The sequence below is a fragment of the Schistocerca americana genome, chromosome 1 (assembly GCF_021461395.2).
Source record: "Schistocerca americana isolate TAMUIC-IGC-003095 chromosome 1, iqSchAmer2.1, whole genome shotgun sequence".
In the NCBI taxonomy this organism is placed as follows: Eukaryota; Metazoa; Arthropoda; class Insecta; order Orthoptera; family Acrididae; genus Schistocerca; species Schistocerca americana.
Genome location: NC_060119.1, coordinates 1,228,583,369 through 1,228,597,771, shown reverse-complemented (window position 1 = coordinate 1,228,597,771; position 14,403 = coordinate 1,228,583,369). Strand labels below are relative to the sequence as shown.

The 14,403-nt window shown below is 38.2% G+C and overlaps 1 protein-coding gene across 5 annotated transcripts in view; it reads right to left on the bottom strand.

Annotated features, from left to right (window-relative positions):
* Positions 1 to 14,403, bottom strand: part of LOC124619926 (zinc finger MIZ domain-containing protein 1-like) — a 145,748-nt gene that overhangs the window by 18,358 nt on the left and 112,987 nt on the right. For 3 of the 5 annotated variants that reach the window (XM_047146572.1, XM_047146598.1, XM_047146606.1), the window contains 7 exons: positions 11,062 to 11,254; positions 9,893 to 10,093; positions 9,520 to 9,666; positions 7,948 to 7,995; positions 4,401 to 4,905; positions 2,673 to 2,753; positions 1,314 to 1,449 (listed from right to left, as the gene is read on the bottom strand). In XM_047146572.1, coding sequence (XP_047002528.1) covers positions 1,314 to 1,449; positions 2,673 to 2,753; positions 4,401 to 4,905; positions 7,948 to 7,995; positions 9,520 to 9,666; positions 9,893 to 10,093; positions 11,062 to 11,254 — 1,311 coding nt within the window. The remainder of the gene's footprint in view (positions 1 to 1,313; positions 1,450 to 2,672; positions 2,754 to 4,400; positions 4,906 to 7,947; positions 7,996 to 9,519; positions 9,667 to 9,892; positions 10,094 to 11,061; positions 11,255 to 14,403) is intronic. The other 2 variants (XM_047146588.1, XM_047146580.1) reach the window with 2 other exon arrangements.

Here is a 14,403-nt window from a genome sequence, read left to right as displayed (position 1 = left end):
ATTTAGTGGCAATTATATGTTTCACCCTCTTGGGACATCATCAGATTGTGTAAAAGTAGAAGGATATGTGGCCCATCAGTCATGAAACTACAAATAACATAAAATAGACACCAAGGTAACTGGATATATAATCCATCCACCATGAAACATCTAAACCCTGCAGTGGACCTTGAGCACACCAGCCGGTTCCACTACGACAGAACAAGATAGGGCCACGCATACAAAACCATGGTACAATTCGCACATGGTACAATGTCTGTATTGGTGTGCACACAAACATTACTGAGACTGCTCTTGTTCTTAAACACTTTTAAACCGGTTGCTATAACAGCCTGCCACCGTGGAATGGTAAAATTTTTAAAATTGTTTTAGTTCAAAGATCTACTTTTTTGGTGTAGTCCTGTGGACAGGTTATGTACCACAAACGTGATTCTGGATGGTCTGAACTTCACTGGTCTCTAAACACTTTCCAATGCAAATTTCTGTAAGTATGGGAATAGGTGGAAGCTACATGGAGACTACTCTAGTTAAAAGTTGGGTGTTCCAACTCCTCAGACTTCTAATCACTCAAGTGCAGTACCCTGAAGAATTTTTTCCCCTCTAATAGTCAGGCCTTATCTCAAGATTATTTCACCAGCAATACTTTCACAGAATTTGCATGCTATTTTTTTATCCTTTTAAACATAATTAAGAAGAATAACAATAATCATTTCTGCATGCCTGAAAATACTTGCCAAAGCAATTTGTAGATCATAACAAAATATATTAACTTCAAGCAATACTGCACATACACCAATTTAACAAGCAATTGGACACTTCTCTTCTGTCTTAGTATAAGAATTGCTTTTTACTTCTATTTTTAATTTTAAAAAATATTGTTGTGTTGACAATTTCACATTGTTTTATTCCAGGTACAACCAAAAGCAAATAGAAAAAAAACTTTACTTATCAAACAGTAATGGAGACAAGCACAAGAATAAAACAATAAACATGCTGGATTTCAGAGTTGGAAAGCCCTTTGTCTGATAAAGAAAAAGAGTGTTGCAGACTTAGCATGACCTATACAGTTTGTTTATTCACCTCTCATAGTAGCCCACTGTCTCTCTCTCAGACATGCGTTACTTTATGTCTTTCTAAATTAATCTTGGTTCTTCCAACCTTTTTTTCTGGTTCCAAAAGCTACCAGCTTTGCGACTTCCTGCTCAAGGCTGTCTCCGTTGCAGCTTACTAAGTAAAATTTTTTCAACCTGTGTCATTTTGTAGCAATTCTCATTGCAGATTATTAAACTAAACATAATGTTTCTATTTCTTACCGCCACATGAGTGTCTGATGGACAGTTGGTTTGAGTTGGAAGACATGGTTGCTGACGGCCAGGTTGTGCTCAAGCCGGAATGGAGGCAAGATGATGCCATCTCTAACAGGAAATGTCAGCCTTAATTCATCATCCTCTGCAAAGAACAAAAATTAAAACTACATAAGATTTTTGTTTATTAGCTTAAATATTTGAAAGCAGTGAAACAGTCTCACTCAAAAGCTCATTGCACAACTTGTGCTTTCTTTTGGCATTGATTTTAGACGCAAAAGAAGAGAAGTTGGTCCATTTCATGCAAAATTAACATTTTCTTTAAGCCATTAGCCTAGTTACATCCAAATGACTCATTTCAATTCAAATTATTTCATTTATATGGTAGCACAAATAAAATGAGCTGTTGGAAATGCTTGGAAATTTGACTTTGTACATGACAGGTTCCCCTTCCAGTTTCTTTCATCAGAAAACAGGCAGACAGTTTGTAAAAGAAAGCAATGATAAAAGCACAAACCCGCCAGCACTTCTGTTGATTATTTTGGGTTATTTAAAACAAAGAGTTGGAATGCAAAACATATAGCTTCAGGCAGAAATGAAAACTAACACCAAATTGAAATATCTATACTCAACTTTTTTTGTCATGTGAAGAACAAATTATCATGGTTGTTATTTATTTAAATATGCTTACTGATAATAATGTTCCTCTATTTCTGCTTTACAGAATACATTTCATGAAAACTACAGTCTGTTAAAAGCTTTTTTCTTTACTTCCTCAGTATTTTATCTATTTTTTCAGATGCTTACACAGTGTTTTTCAGCATTACAAATCCACTGCACATAGACAGACAGAATTTCAGCACAAGAAGAAATGACTTATTAATCCCAAAAGAAACAGGTAAAATTTTGAAGAAAACAAATGTAATCCTAAATTTGTGTGTGTCTTTCATCAGCTATCAGTTTGAGCAACGTGAACCAAGAAGTTATGCCAAAAAATAGTTATTTTAAGGTCATGAATCAGACATTAAAAAATGCTTTCAGAAGAAGAAAAAATGGAGATACAAAACTTATGTCTTTTTGCCTCCAGGACAAAATACTATCTTCACTTTAACCTTCATTTCTGCTGTGTTCTGTAATTAATTTTTTGGAATTTAAGATTTATTCATTGAATCTTTGTTCTTTTTCCTTTCTATTTATTTTCACTAATTTGATGGTGGAGATTTGAATCTGTCCTGACAACTGAGTACAACATTTAGAATTGCACATGCAGTGTACAGACCACAAATACACACAGAAGCTGTTGTACACACCATACTTAAAAAGTGAACGCAGATACAAAACGTGTCACAATTAAAATGTGTCACTTACGCAAAAATTTGGACACCTTGTCACATGAGTGATGAAACACTGGTTGCTCACACCAGCACGGCTGGTTTGTCATGTAGGCAGCTGAAAGGGACATTAAAAAGAAAACATAACCTTTACTAACACAAAAATTAACCGATTTCTTCAAATTACAAAAAAATCATAAAATGAAACAATGTTCCTGTTATGCAGGCAGCACACACTGTATTTATTTATTTTTGCCAAGAAACAGTTGCTGCCAAAATTGTCTTTGTTATTTTCAGTACGTACTATGGCCTGAGAAAATAATTATTTTGATTAGCCGTGCTTATGGGTATTTCTCATTTCCATGAATGATTGAGCAGTGTTGAACAGTATACACATGTAAGTGCGTATTTCAGTTTGAGCAACCAAGCAGCTTCTTTCACATATGTATGAAATGAGATAAAAACTGCAACTGGATCTTTAAAGATGTAAAAAAGTAGGTAGTAAATTCTGCAAGTCTGCTTTCAAATCTACTTCTTAAGAGATTCAAAATGAAAGTCTTACGTCATCATTCTCAATTTTACAGCATACTTCCCTGGACAGTTGGTGTAATAAGCTGCAGATCATTTTATAGATAATTCTGGGCTGGGTGCTACATCTTTCAATATGAGATACTATACTTTTTTATAAAAATATAGACAAAGCATATTTTGGTCCATATTGTTTTATACCAAATGAAAAGAGTAACTAGTTGAACAGCAGTAAAATATAGATCCCTCACTCTTTAACCTGACTGTTCACAAATAAAATATCACTCTGTGATTCAGATATACCATAGCAACAACTAAGTTTCAATACCAACTGAATACTATTACCGAAACAGAAAATAGGCTGAATACTACTATTGAAACAGAAAATAGTAGACAGAAGAGAAGATTTTGTTTAGAAAAGCACCATAAACTAACAGTAAAATATTTGACTTTATAGTAAAGAATAATGCAAAATAAAGCTCATTATGTAAAGAGAATAATTTGTCTACGTAAAATAAAACTATAATATGTATTGCTTTTCTGTTGAGCACTATGTGAATTAGTTCAAATATTTTAATTAATTAATTTAACCAGTCAAGAAACATTAGTAATGGCAAACCAAGTTTCAACCCACACGAGCCAACAAAATGAATCTCTACAATATAACTTATCATGACACCTGACCCCTAAACTTTTGTCACTAAAAAAATACTCATCAACTGAAGACATTTCACATATTCACTATCAAAAAACATTAAATATTTATACACAGTGGCCATTCACTGGTTTCTTGTGTTTATTACATCAAGTATTAATGGATCACACACTATTCGATTCAGTTCCATTTTACATGAAGTTACCTATTGGTACTGAATTTCTTAAATATACTTACACCACCTATTACTACAGAATACAATTATGGTAATGAAAAGTAGAAAGGTTAAGTCTGTCAGAAGTGCAGCATCAGTGTTCTTCCAAACTGCAGACATAAAAAAGCTTATTCTTTTCTGTCTTTAAACACCACGTGCTCCTAAAATAGTCTGCTATACTACTCCTTCCCAGTCATTCCTGAAAATTTCCCAAATGAGGACCAACAAGGTTTCAAAGTTTATGTTTTATAGTGAATATGAACTCTGTTATACAAATATAGCCATCAAGTGCCACATCTGCAATGAGACTTTTGGGGTATCACTCATGCTGCACCACTGACAGCCAGCCACTGTGTTACTTCACTCACTCTGCATCGGCATCGGCGGTCTGACGTCTGGGAAGCTGGGCTTCACGTCAGCTCCGGAACCAGGCGAAGCATAAGGTGGAGCACTGGCTGCTGGTGTGAGAGGTGGTGTGGGGTTGCCAGGTACAGGGCTGTGCTGGTAAGCACCTGTACCAGCCCCATAACTCGGCGAGAAGGGTGCGCCAACTCCACAGAAGAATGGCCCGCCTCCCGGACCGGCAGCCCCTCCGGCCCCAGGCATCGGAGAGGCATAAGGCGGAGTGGGCTGGCGTGCAGCACCCCGCACGGTACCGAATTGGCTGGCTCCGACACCGACTTGTTGCTGTTGCTGCTGCTGGTGTTGGTGCTGCTGCTGTTGTTGTTGCTGTTGCTGCTGCTGCTGCTGCTGTTGGTGCTGCTGTTGCTGCTGCTGCTGGGTTTGTGGGGGGCCATACTGCTGGAATCCTGGCATGGGGCCAGGACCGGGGCCGGGTCCAGCCCGACCTCCGTAAGCTCCGCCACTCCCGTACTGCATGGAACAGATTATGGCGTCACTTACGTATTCACCATACAATGTGCTTGAATGGGAGCATGTTTGTGAGCTTCCCCAACTGTGAACTCATCCTTTATAAAATAAAATGAGATCTATTCAAAATGAAAATAAAGAATGAACAGTATTTACAGCCAGCATCCACTTAGAACACACTGAAACAGGAACAATTGAATTTTGACTGACAGGTGTTCAATTTTAAGAATAGAATTTATCAAATCAATTTATAAAAACTAACAAAAATGAAAGGATACATGTAGAGATTCTGAAATGAAAGAAAGGTGACTGAAAATCTTTGATCACAAAAATTTGATGAACAGATCATAAAACACAAGTACTATGGAAAACATGGAGCCTTGAATCTTAGTCCAATGTGATCTATTCATTTCTATGCACTGTCTCTCCCCTCTCCAGGATTTTGAGTGACTGTCTCTCCCCTCTCCAGGCTTTTGAGTGACTGTTCTTCCAGCTGGCATCTGTCTATATATACATTCATTTCTTTTTTTGCAATCCTGATGAAACTTAGCATAGTGTGCAATGATTATTAAATACTATTATTTAAAACAAACATGAAAGTTACTCAGAACTGCAGGGTAAGAGGAACATTCCAGTACGATGGGAAAGAAAATGTAATCAGTTCTGAAAAGAAATTGAGTGTGGCCATTGTTTCTATCAATTTGGAATGTTACACACACACACACACACACACACACACACATTTCAGGCAGCACCTGTAACACAATTTGTTTCCTTCATTGCATCTTTAAATGATTGGCATTGGATTTGGTTCTGCTACTGCTACACTTCAAATTTTTTTCTAGGATGTAATTTTCTTGATGTTTCATTAATTAAAAAATATTGAATATAACTAAAACATAACAAGCCTATATGCAGTAAAAAAGATTCTTAAATTATGAGGGGCATTCAATAAGTAATTTAACACATTTTTTTATGGAAGCAGGTTGGTTTTATTCAGGATTCCTATATACCACATTATTCCCCACCCTTTTGGCTACAAAACCCCATTTTTCAATATGATATCCAATGATATTAGGTATTATCCATGACAATGATGGGGCTACAAAACCCTATTTTTTTAACATGATCTCCAATGATACTAGGTGTTGTCCATGACAATGATGGAACCTTCTTCAAATAAATTAAAAAAAGGGGTTTCTAACTAATTTTTGAACTTATTTGTGTTCATTTATGAATGATAATCTTCTGATTTGTTTGTTCTGCAACATCTGTAAACTAATTTACTTCCTTTAAGAAAGCTAGTCTTCACTGGCCCCATACAAACAACAATCAGCCCGCTCCTTTCTCAACAGGGGTGTTAAGGCCCCCTTCCCAACAGCTTCCACAAGGGCTCCTATTGGTTCAAATTCTGTCACATCTACTTTATTGAATGGTTCTGAGTAACCAAAGTTTCATCCAGAGAGAATATAGGTCACATGCCACCGGAAGTACTGAGCACAGTCATTGTCCACAAAAATTTACACTATATCACTGCATCCAAGTAAAAATTGTCTACCATCATTCTAATGCTTGTATTTAGATCCTACACTGATTAATATGCATTCACAGATCTAGCAGATGGGGTAAAATTTATTTTTCACCACTATCATAACATTCAGACAACATCTTTATCAAAGTTGTTTAGTTTGGTTAAACAGCTGTGCTTTCTACTATGCCTCCTGGCAGATTCAAATTTTGTGAACCTTCCCTCGCGGTACACATGCTGGATAGTTCTCAAACCACTGCCACAAGCTGCAGCACAAATAGCCTGTAGACCAGCGAGGTTTTTTCTTACAAAGGTTGGTTTTTTTTTCAGTCATATATTACTGCATTCCTTGATACAATAGCTATTGATTACGTCTACCTTCTGGAAATTTTTCTTAACCCCATACAGATGCTACTACTTCACCATAATCCTCTACAAGATGTATTTCTATACATTGTGGATTATGCATTTGCTTCAGTGCCAAAACTCTACTGTCTTTTTCAGCCACATTCTTCTTGCTGTGTTGTCTTGTTGGAGTTTTATGTATACCCAAGAGCAAAGGGGAAATTTCACTTCCTTCCTGCTTTCCCATTTTCATCTTACAAACAACACATTCACTCATTAAATAAATTGCACGAAAAATACCACAAAATACACTTTTTTACTGCAACTCAAATTGCTGAAACTAATAACTAAATAAGGAATGGAAAACAAGAACTGTGTGGAAATCTAAACACTACTCTCTACTGACACTTGATCTATGTGGCTAAGAATGCCAAGCATTGTCAATTTCTCATTTTAGAAATGTTGGGGGGGGGGGGGGGGGGAGGGAGAGGGAGAGGGAGAGGGAGAGGAGAGAGAGAGAGAGAGAGAGAGAGAGAGAGAGAGAGAGAGAGAGAGATCGCTGTGGGAGACCAGGGCACAAGTGTGGCATCAGCATGCTAGCAGACACCCACTAGTACACCTGATCAGAGCTCTAGTAATTGGATTGTAATAATGACTCTTTTTAACAATTACATAAATAACACAATTTCTAGTCACTAATCACGATCTTCCTCCCTGATGTTCAATTTTAAGTATTTTTGTTAGTTTCTTATTATTTTCATTTGTGTTTGTCAGTTTCTTAAAATGTGTTTCCTTCGCTTCCAATTTGATATATCCTTCCACAGTAACACTACAGTGTGTGCGATGGGAGGAGGGGGGAGGGAAGGGTCCACAGGGAACTAGAATAAGCAGTAAGTACTCTTTGTTCTGAAGCTGGAAAAAAATCTGGAAACACTAGACAAACAGATATGTATGTGGGCATTGGGGTCAGTTGAAGTCATCAGAACACATGTCTAATTATTATACAGTGGGCATAATTGGGGTGTTGGATTCTATAAACATCGAGCTGCCATGTCTGAACCAACTTTCTGTGATCATGATCACAGTTATTCATAATTTTATTTAACCTATATAGTAGCATATTACTCTTGTGCAACAGTTCATAAACAAGTGCTGCAAGAGGGGAGACTTACCAGGTTTTCAAAGAGGGCAGATTGTTGGTGCACGTTTAGTTGGACCATCTGGAACAAAGACTGCCACTTTAATAGATGTAAAGAGGGTAACCTGGTTCTAAGGTTATGATGAAACACAAATATCATGGAAAGACATCATCTGTTATGAGGTGTAATGATTTGAAAGCAGCTCAGAGAGAAAAGAGAGAGAGAGAGAGAGAGAGAGAGAGAGAGAGAGAGAGAGAGAGAGAGAGATTGGGCAGACAGAGAGTTGAAGAATGAGAAATAGTTGCTTCACTTCAGACAAACTTCTCGAAAGCCTGAACAGTTAACAAAAGAAATGACAGAAGAAATCAGCAACGAAAACCTCAAAGGCTATTCCTTAATACTAATGAGAAGATGATGAAACCTTCATGAGCAAAAGAAGGACATATGGGAGAGCAAAAGATGATTTTGCAAGTCACCTCTCCTATTAACAATAGCTCAAATTTGTACATGCAGAGTGAAAACTGCAGATTTTTTATTTGGATATCTAATTTCCAATGCAAAGATTTCTGTCATGATCAAGTGCCTTTTTTCTTAGCTTTTGTAGTACTATTAAACAAAAATTTAGTTGCAAAGTTGTTTCAGGGAGTAAAGAGCATGCTTTGTCATATACTACACCATATAAGAAGGGCGATGTGACAAAACACACAAACTATTTAGTATGCAATGAGGAAAATGTTGAATTCATTATCTACACAGGCCCTGCAGTAATGAATGTTATAGGATATCTGATAAACTGCAGAAACTACAGAAGAAACAGATGTTCTCCTTTAATCTGAAAAACAAATAGATGACACTTCATGTACAAGCTTGAAAGACCTGCCTAAGCTAATTCAAATATTGTGGAAATGCATTTTGTAACAAATTTTGTATTGAAGGCAATCATAATAGGCCTGAAAGATGATCCAGTGCCTTTATGTATCTTTTTCTCCAATGTTTCCAGTTTTTGTCCAGGCCATACATTAGAGTATGATACAAATGAAATGTAATTCATTAAGGTACAGTATTTGTGGGTAATGTTCTAAATGTATTTCATGCTAATGATCTTGCGAGTTAAGGCAACAAACTGTAAAGGAGCAGAGCATAACAATGTAACTTTAGATACTGAGTCCATAGTTTTCTTGACAAAGTTAATATAAAATTTATGGACATATTAAAACTAAGTGTAGGGCATGGATTGAAATCTGGACCTTGCAGGCAAGGCAGAGATCTGGGTTTGTGTCCTAGTCTGGTACACAGCTTTAACTTGTGTGTAGGTTTCACAACAGCACACACTCCACTTAGAAAGAAAGATCTTCTTTTCAACTGAAATATACTTTTTCTCCTTTTGTTAAAAAGCACATAACCAATGCTGTTAATCTGTCATTACTCATTTCTGTTTTGTATAAAGTAGAGATTCTTTCAGACTGGCACAAATGAATTTGAGCATACTTATTTTATTGTATGCTCTGCTCTGGCCACATTCTCTGTTTCCCTACCATTTGTTTGATTACTTGATGTCAGATGGCATTTAACGTTTTCACTTATGCACAGTAATTGTTAACTGACCTGTGGTGCAGTAGTGCTAGCAGGAGAAAATGCAGGTGAAACGGGCTGCGCTTGCTGCTGTGTGAAATGTGGCTGCCGTTTGTGAGCAGCGTGCATTGTAGGGCTCGGGTAAGGAGCCACCCGCCGTGGGTACATCTGACCTTGTCCCTGCAAACACATTGCTCTCACTCTCTACATAGTTTCATTGCTCTTAATATAGTTTTAAGGCTAAAGAAATTAGCTAAAAACTGTTTTGAAATTTCACAATATGGGTCTATATAAGGCACAGTCAATACATATTTATCATCACTATTATTTTTATATTTCTTTTTGCCTTTTTAACTTTATCTGAAATTGGTAAAATGCAAAATTTTGATAGCAATATGTGACATACCTGCACCGTTGCCATCTTTCCAACTGGTACACCTCCCATCATTTGGGTCGCATGCTGACCCATGACTCCCATACCTCCCATGGGACCAACTCCCGGACCCATACCCATGCTGGCTGGTGGTGCTCCCCCCATTGTCATAGGTGCATGCCCCCTCTGCCCTCCCTGACTTGCATATCCATACTGCTGAGGCATTCCCTGCATCTGAAAGAGGATGCAAAATTTGGTATATGAACCAGTCGCAGGACGATTCAAAACAATAAAATTATTGTCTGGTGAAACTTCATTAACATCTAATTATATTAAGCATTGCAGTGACAGTTTACATTACATTAAAATTCAGTGTTACATATTTCTTCATTTACTAGAACAATGAGGGCATGCTGAAACACAATACCTATAATTTTTTTTATGTGTAAACATTAAAGCTTTTTAAATAAAACTAACTTTATTAACATTCTACATCTTTATTTCTTAACACAGTCACCCTAGCGATGAACACATTTCTCCCATCGAGAGACCAGTTTGTCGATACCGTGACTGTAAAATGTCTGATGTTGGCAGAGCCACAACATCACCTCTGCTTGCAGTGCTTCATCACTAACAAACCGAAGTTCTTGAAGGTGTTCATTGATTATTGGTAACAGATGAAAATCGGATGGGGCCAAGTTAAGACTGTATGGAGAATGATTGATGACGGTGAACCTAAGGTGGCAGATTGTTGCACATGTTGCAGCGCTTGTGTATGGTCTGGCATGTCCTGCTGAAGGAGAAGGTGCTCCATTTGTAGAGGAACTCTCCATATTTGAAGCTCAATTACAGCACACTGTTTCTCACGCACTGACAAAGTTGTGTTACAGACTGTCATATTACACAATAAAATTCAGAGCCTTCCAACAGCTGAGGGTTGAAACTTGTGTCAGCAAAGTGGGGCAGAATGCATGACACAGTCCATATCGAGAACAGAATAAAAATTTGAGGCATTACTTTTCAACACACCCTTGTATATTGTATAATTCAAATGATGTAGAGAACATGATGATGATGATGATGATGATGAAGGGAGGCAGAATAGGAGAGTAGAATGTGTTAGCCACAACAATCATGTACAAATGATTATGATGATGCTGTCACTAGAAGCAGGCACCTTAGGGTGAGAAAACTGTGTGTACCTGCGGTGGAAACTGCCCCTGGGCAGCAGCAGCAGCCTGTTCGTGCAGAGCGACGACACTGGCGGTGGCAGTCGCTGTGGCTGTGGCAGCAGCCACCATCGCAGCTGCACTCAGCGCACTCGCACCGCCTCCGCCGTGGAACTGCGCGTGACTGGCCTCCTGGACGGGCCCCCCTGCTGTCCCGTAAGCAGTCCTGAGGACAAATGGTGGACTCAGCCTTCCTGTTCCACGTCTCACACAAACAACAGAAACCAGAGCATCAAATGCACTGGCAACAACTGGAATAATATGCCGAGTCCCAAAAATGGTTACCAACTGTCCGGCTTTTTCCAGACATGTCTGGCTTTTCAACGTCAATTTTTTAGAAAATGTCTGGCTATTTGGTCATGAAGTTGCATTTCATCATCCAACAGATATCACTGCAGTAGAACTGGAATTAATATGAACTGCACACACCTGGCTATATATTCTTCAAAGTATCGCTACCAATGGTTTAATTGTTTGAGGAAATCTTTTATTTATAGTTGATATATACAATATCTCTGAAACAATATGTTAGTTAATCATGTGAAGTATGAGTTTTTGTATGTTACTGTGTTTAGAGGTGCTGGTTCATTAAAAATTTTAGTGAAGTACTGTCACTTTATACACTTGCGTTCTACTAATTAGTAGTGTGTTGTCAACTCATGAGAATAGTAGTGAGAACAGAAAGAGGCAGAGCAAGTTCTCAGACAAAATACTCCTTCAAAGAAAACACTTCTGGAAAAGACTAAAAATTACTTGAAGGTAATTGCATTGTATATCTAATAAGTAAAAGCCATTGTTTAATAATATAGCAAATTAATTATATATTTTTTCTGTTTATACGGAGATTAGAGCACGTTATTAACCAACTGAATACTATACAAACAATTTATTGACTCGAAAACAAACTGCCAAGATTTTAAAAAGAATGTCCTCCATTTTTTGAAGCACTGTTTTGCTTTTGATAATTCTGAGTTGTCCTTTTGTGTATTCGTCATGCTCATGGAACAGCACCATGTATGGCAACACCCAGAAAGTTTCTCAGTCCTGACTAGAACTTTACTGTAGCATTAAATCACTGAGTAGTCGCCTGGCATTTTCAACACACTGAAGCCTAGGTAAAAACTTTTGCAAGGACCAGATCAAAAATTTATCATTTTCTGTATGGAATTGGTGACAATAAGTGAAAAGGCAAGTAAAATGGAGTTAATCTTGCTGGATTATTTTCCAAAAAAGTTTATGTTTACTATTTTCCATTTGAAAGGTTTGTATACATCGTGGATGGTTTTGCCTAACAGGCTAAAATATACGATAACAGAAGCAACAAAAGAATGTACAACAAGCAGTTGCAGATTCTGTGGAGATGTTTTGATGTTTTGCATTCACTGATCTCATCCAGTAGATGTAAAATTGCACATCCATTCCAGTAGTTGAATGTTCTGTGTTATGAAAAATGTTGGGATTGCATCTTAGAAAATTAATTACCTGTCTTGGATGGGTGTCATCATTGAATCATCACTAGATCAATGTAATTTGTTAATTTCCATTTTTAGGCTGGGTAAGCACCTGCTTCAGTTGTTCTATAATGAATACACTCAACTAAGAATGATTTGTGACACTTTAAGTGCAGTGCGAGCACTTTTTCTCGACCAAATGTAGAGGGCAGGGGACACTCTGCCCACCCAGGGGAATGACGTGCAGAGGGTTAACTTCACCTTCTTCATGTAGTTGAATAGCAAGATAAATATTACTTAAGGTTCGTGTTTGACACAGAGCAACACTACAAAAGCAAAAGTGCCAAGAAGAGATGTAAAAATCAAAATGTGAGGTTTAATCAAAACTAAAATTGGATTATATATTCTTATATTGAATAATAGTTTATACTGCTGCACCGATGGGAGATGAGTTTGTGTGTGTGTGTGTGGGGGGGGGGGGGGGGGGGGATTTGCAGCATGACTACCAACAAAGTCCTCGAACTTCTTCCGATGGAGGATCAGATGCCATGTGGTCCTGTTAAAAATCACATTACACTAGTTCAACCAATACATGGGACAGAGTGAAGTGTCACATCTGTAAAATTGCTTAGTTTGCATTTGGTAGGGCTGATGTCCAAAGCCCTGACCACTCACCCAGAATTAGGTTACAGCTACAGCAAATGCCACAACGCCGCCTTTCTCCGATCTGTGCTTGTGTTCTGTCTCTAATACTCCCATTGTCTAAGAGAAATTGTTAAAGCATATTCCAGCACATTCATATATGACGCTGCTGAATGCAGTGATGCACCACGCAATCTGTGGCCAGCTCTTAAAACTGCTGGTGACAGCCCAGACTGTTGCCTGAGGCTGGCCAGCCCCAGTCTGTAATGGGCAAGCTGCTCTTTGCCTGCTGAATTATTGGAGGAAGTTATTACTCCAGACGTGACCTAAATACGGTTGCTCACACAGAGAACTGGAGAGAAGGAAAAAGCGAGGGGGATAAAAAGAAAAAAAGTGGGTGAAAAATGGTTGGACAGCAGACATGTGGACAGTCTCAGTCCAAGGCTGTGCTCTGCTAATATTCACACTTGGCCTTCAAAGGACTGAATGCTTGAACATAGCCAGACACTAAGAGCTACAAGTTATAGAAGCAGCTTGGGGCATCCTAATGTTCACAGCTGTAATTGTGGATGTGAATACTCAACTTGGCATACAATTTGTTGCCTTGATACAGACATTTTGACTCGTTCACAAGAAGAGTGAGTTACATCATTTGGAATCGTGGTCTCTAAAATTTCCAGGTGAGTGCATGGCTGGTTCTACCAATAAGAATACAGCCAACTCGCTGCCCTATCCTTCTCCAACAGAGCGAGTGCTTCAGTCTGTAAATACCTCAATAATAACAAGTGTTTGCAACTATTTATCAATGAAGTTAGTATTTAATACGGAATTTCGTATTGAAAGACGTTGCCACGTCAGAGCCTCTTCATTTCCAACTCACTCTCTCTCTCTCTCTCTCTCTCTCTCTCTCTCTCTCTCTCCCTCCATTCTCATATATATAATCAGTGATATAGGGTGGGGCAAATAAAAGTGGCCTGGACATTTTGAAAGCGTTTGTGAAAGACCTGCAGCTACTTCAAACAGGAAGGAGCAACTGCCCAAACATCCAGCCAAACTCTGGAGCACATTTACACAACCTTCACTCCTGACAGAGTCGTCAGCATACGTCACAGTCTGGTCATGGCCCCAGCTGACAAGCCAAGTCACGTGATCTGTCAGTGTACGATTCCTTTGTGTGGGAAGCCTTAAGCCTAATGCGTATTGCAACAACCCTAATAGTCTT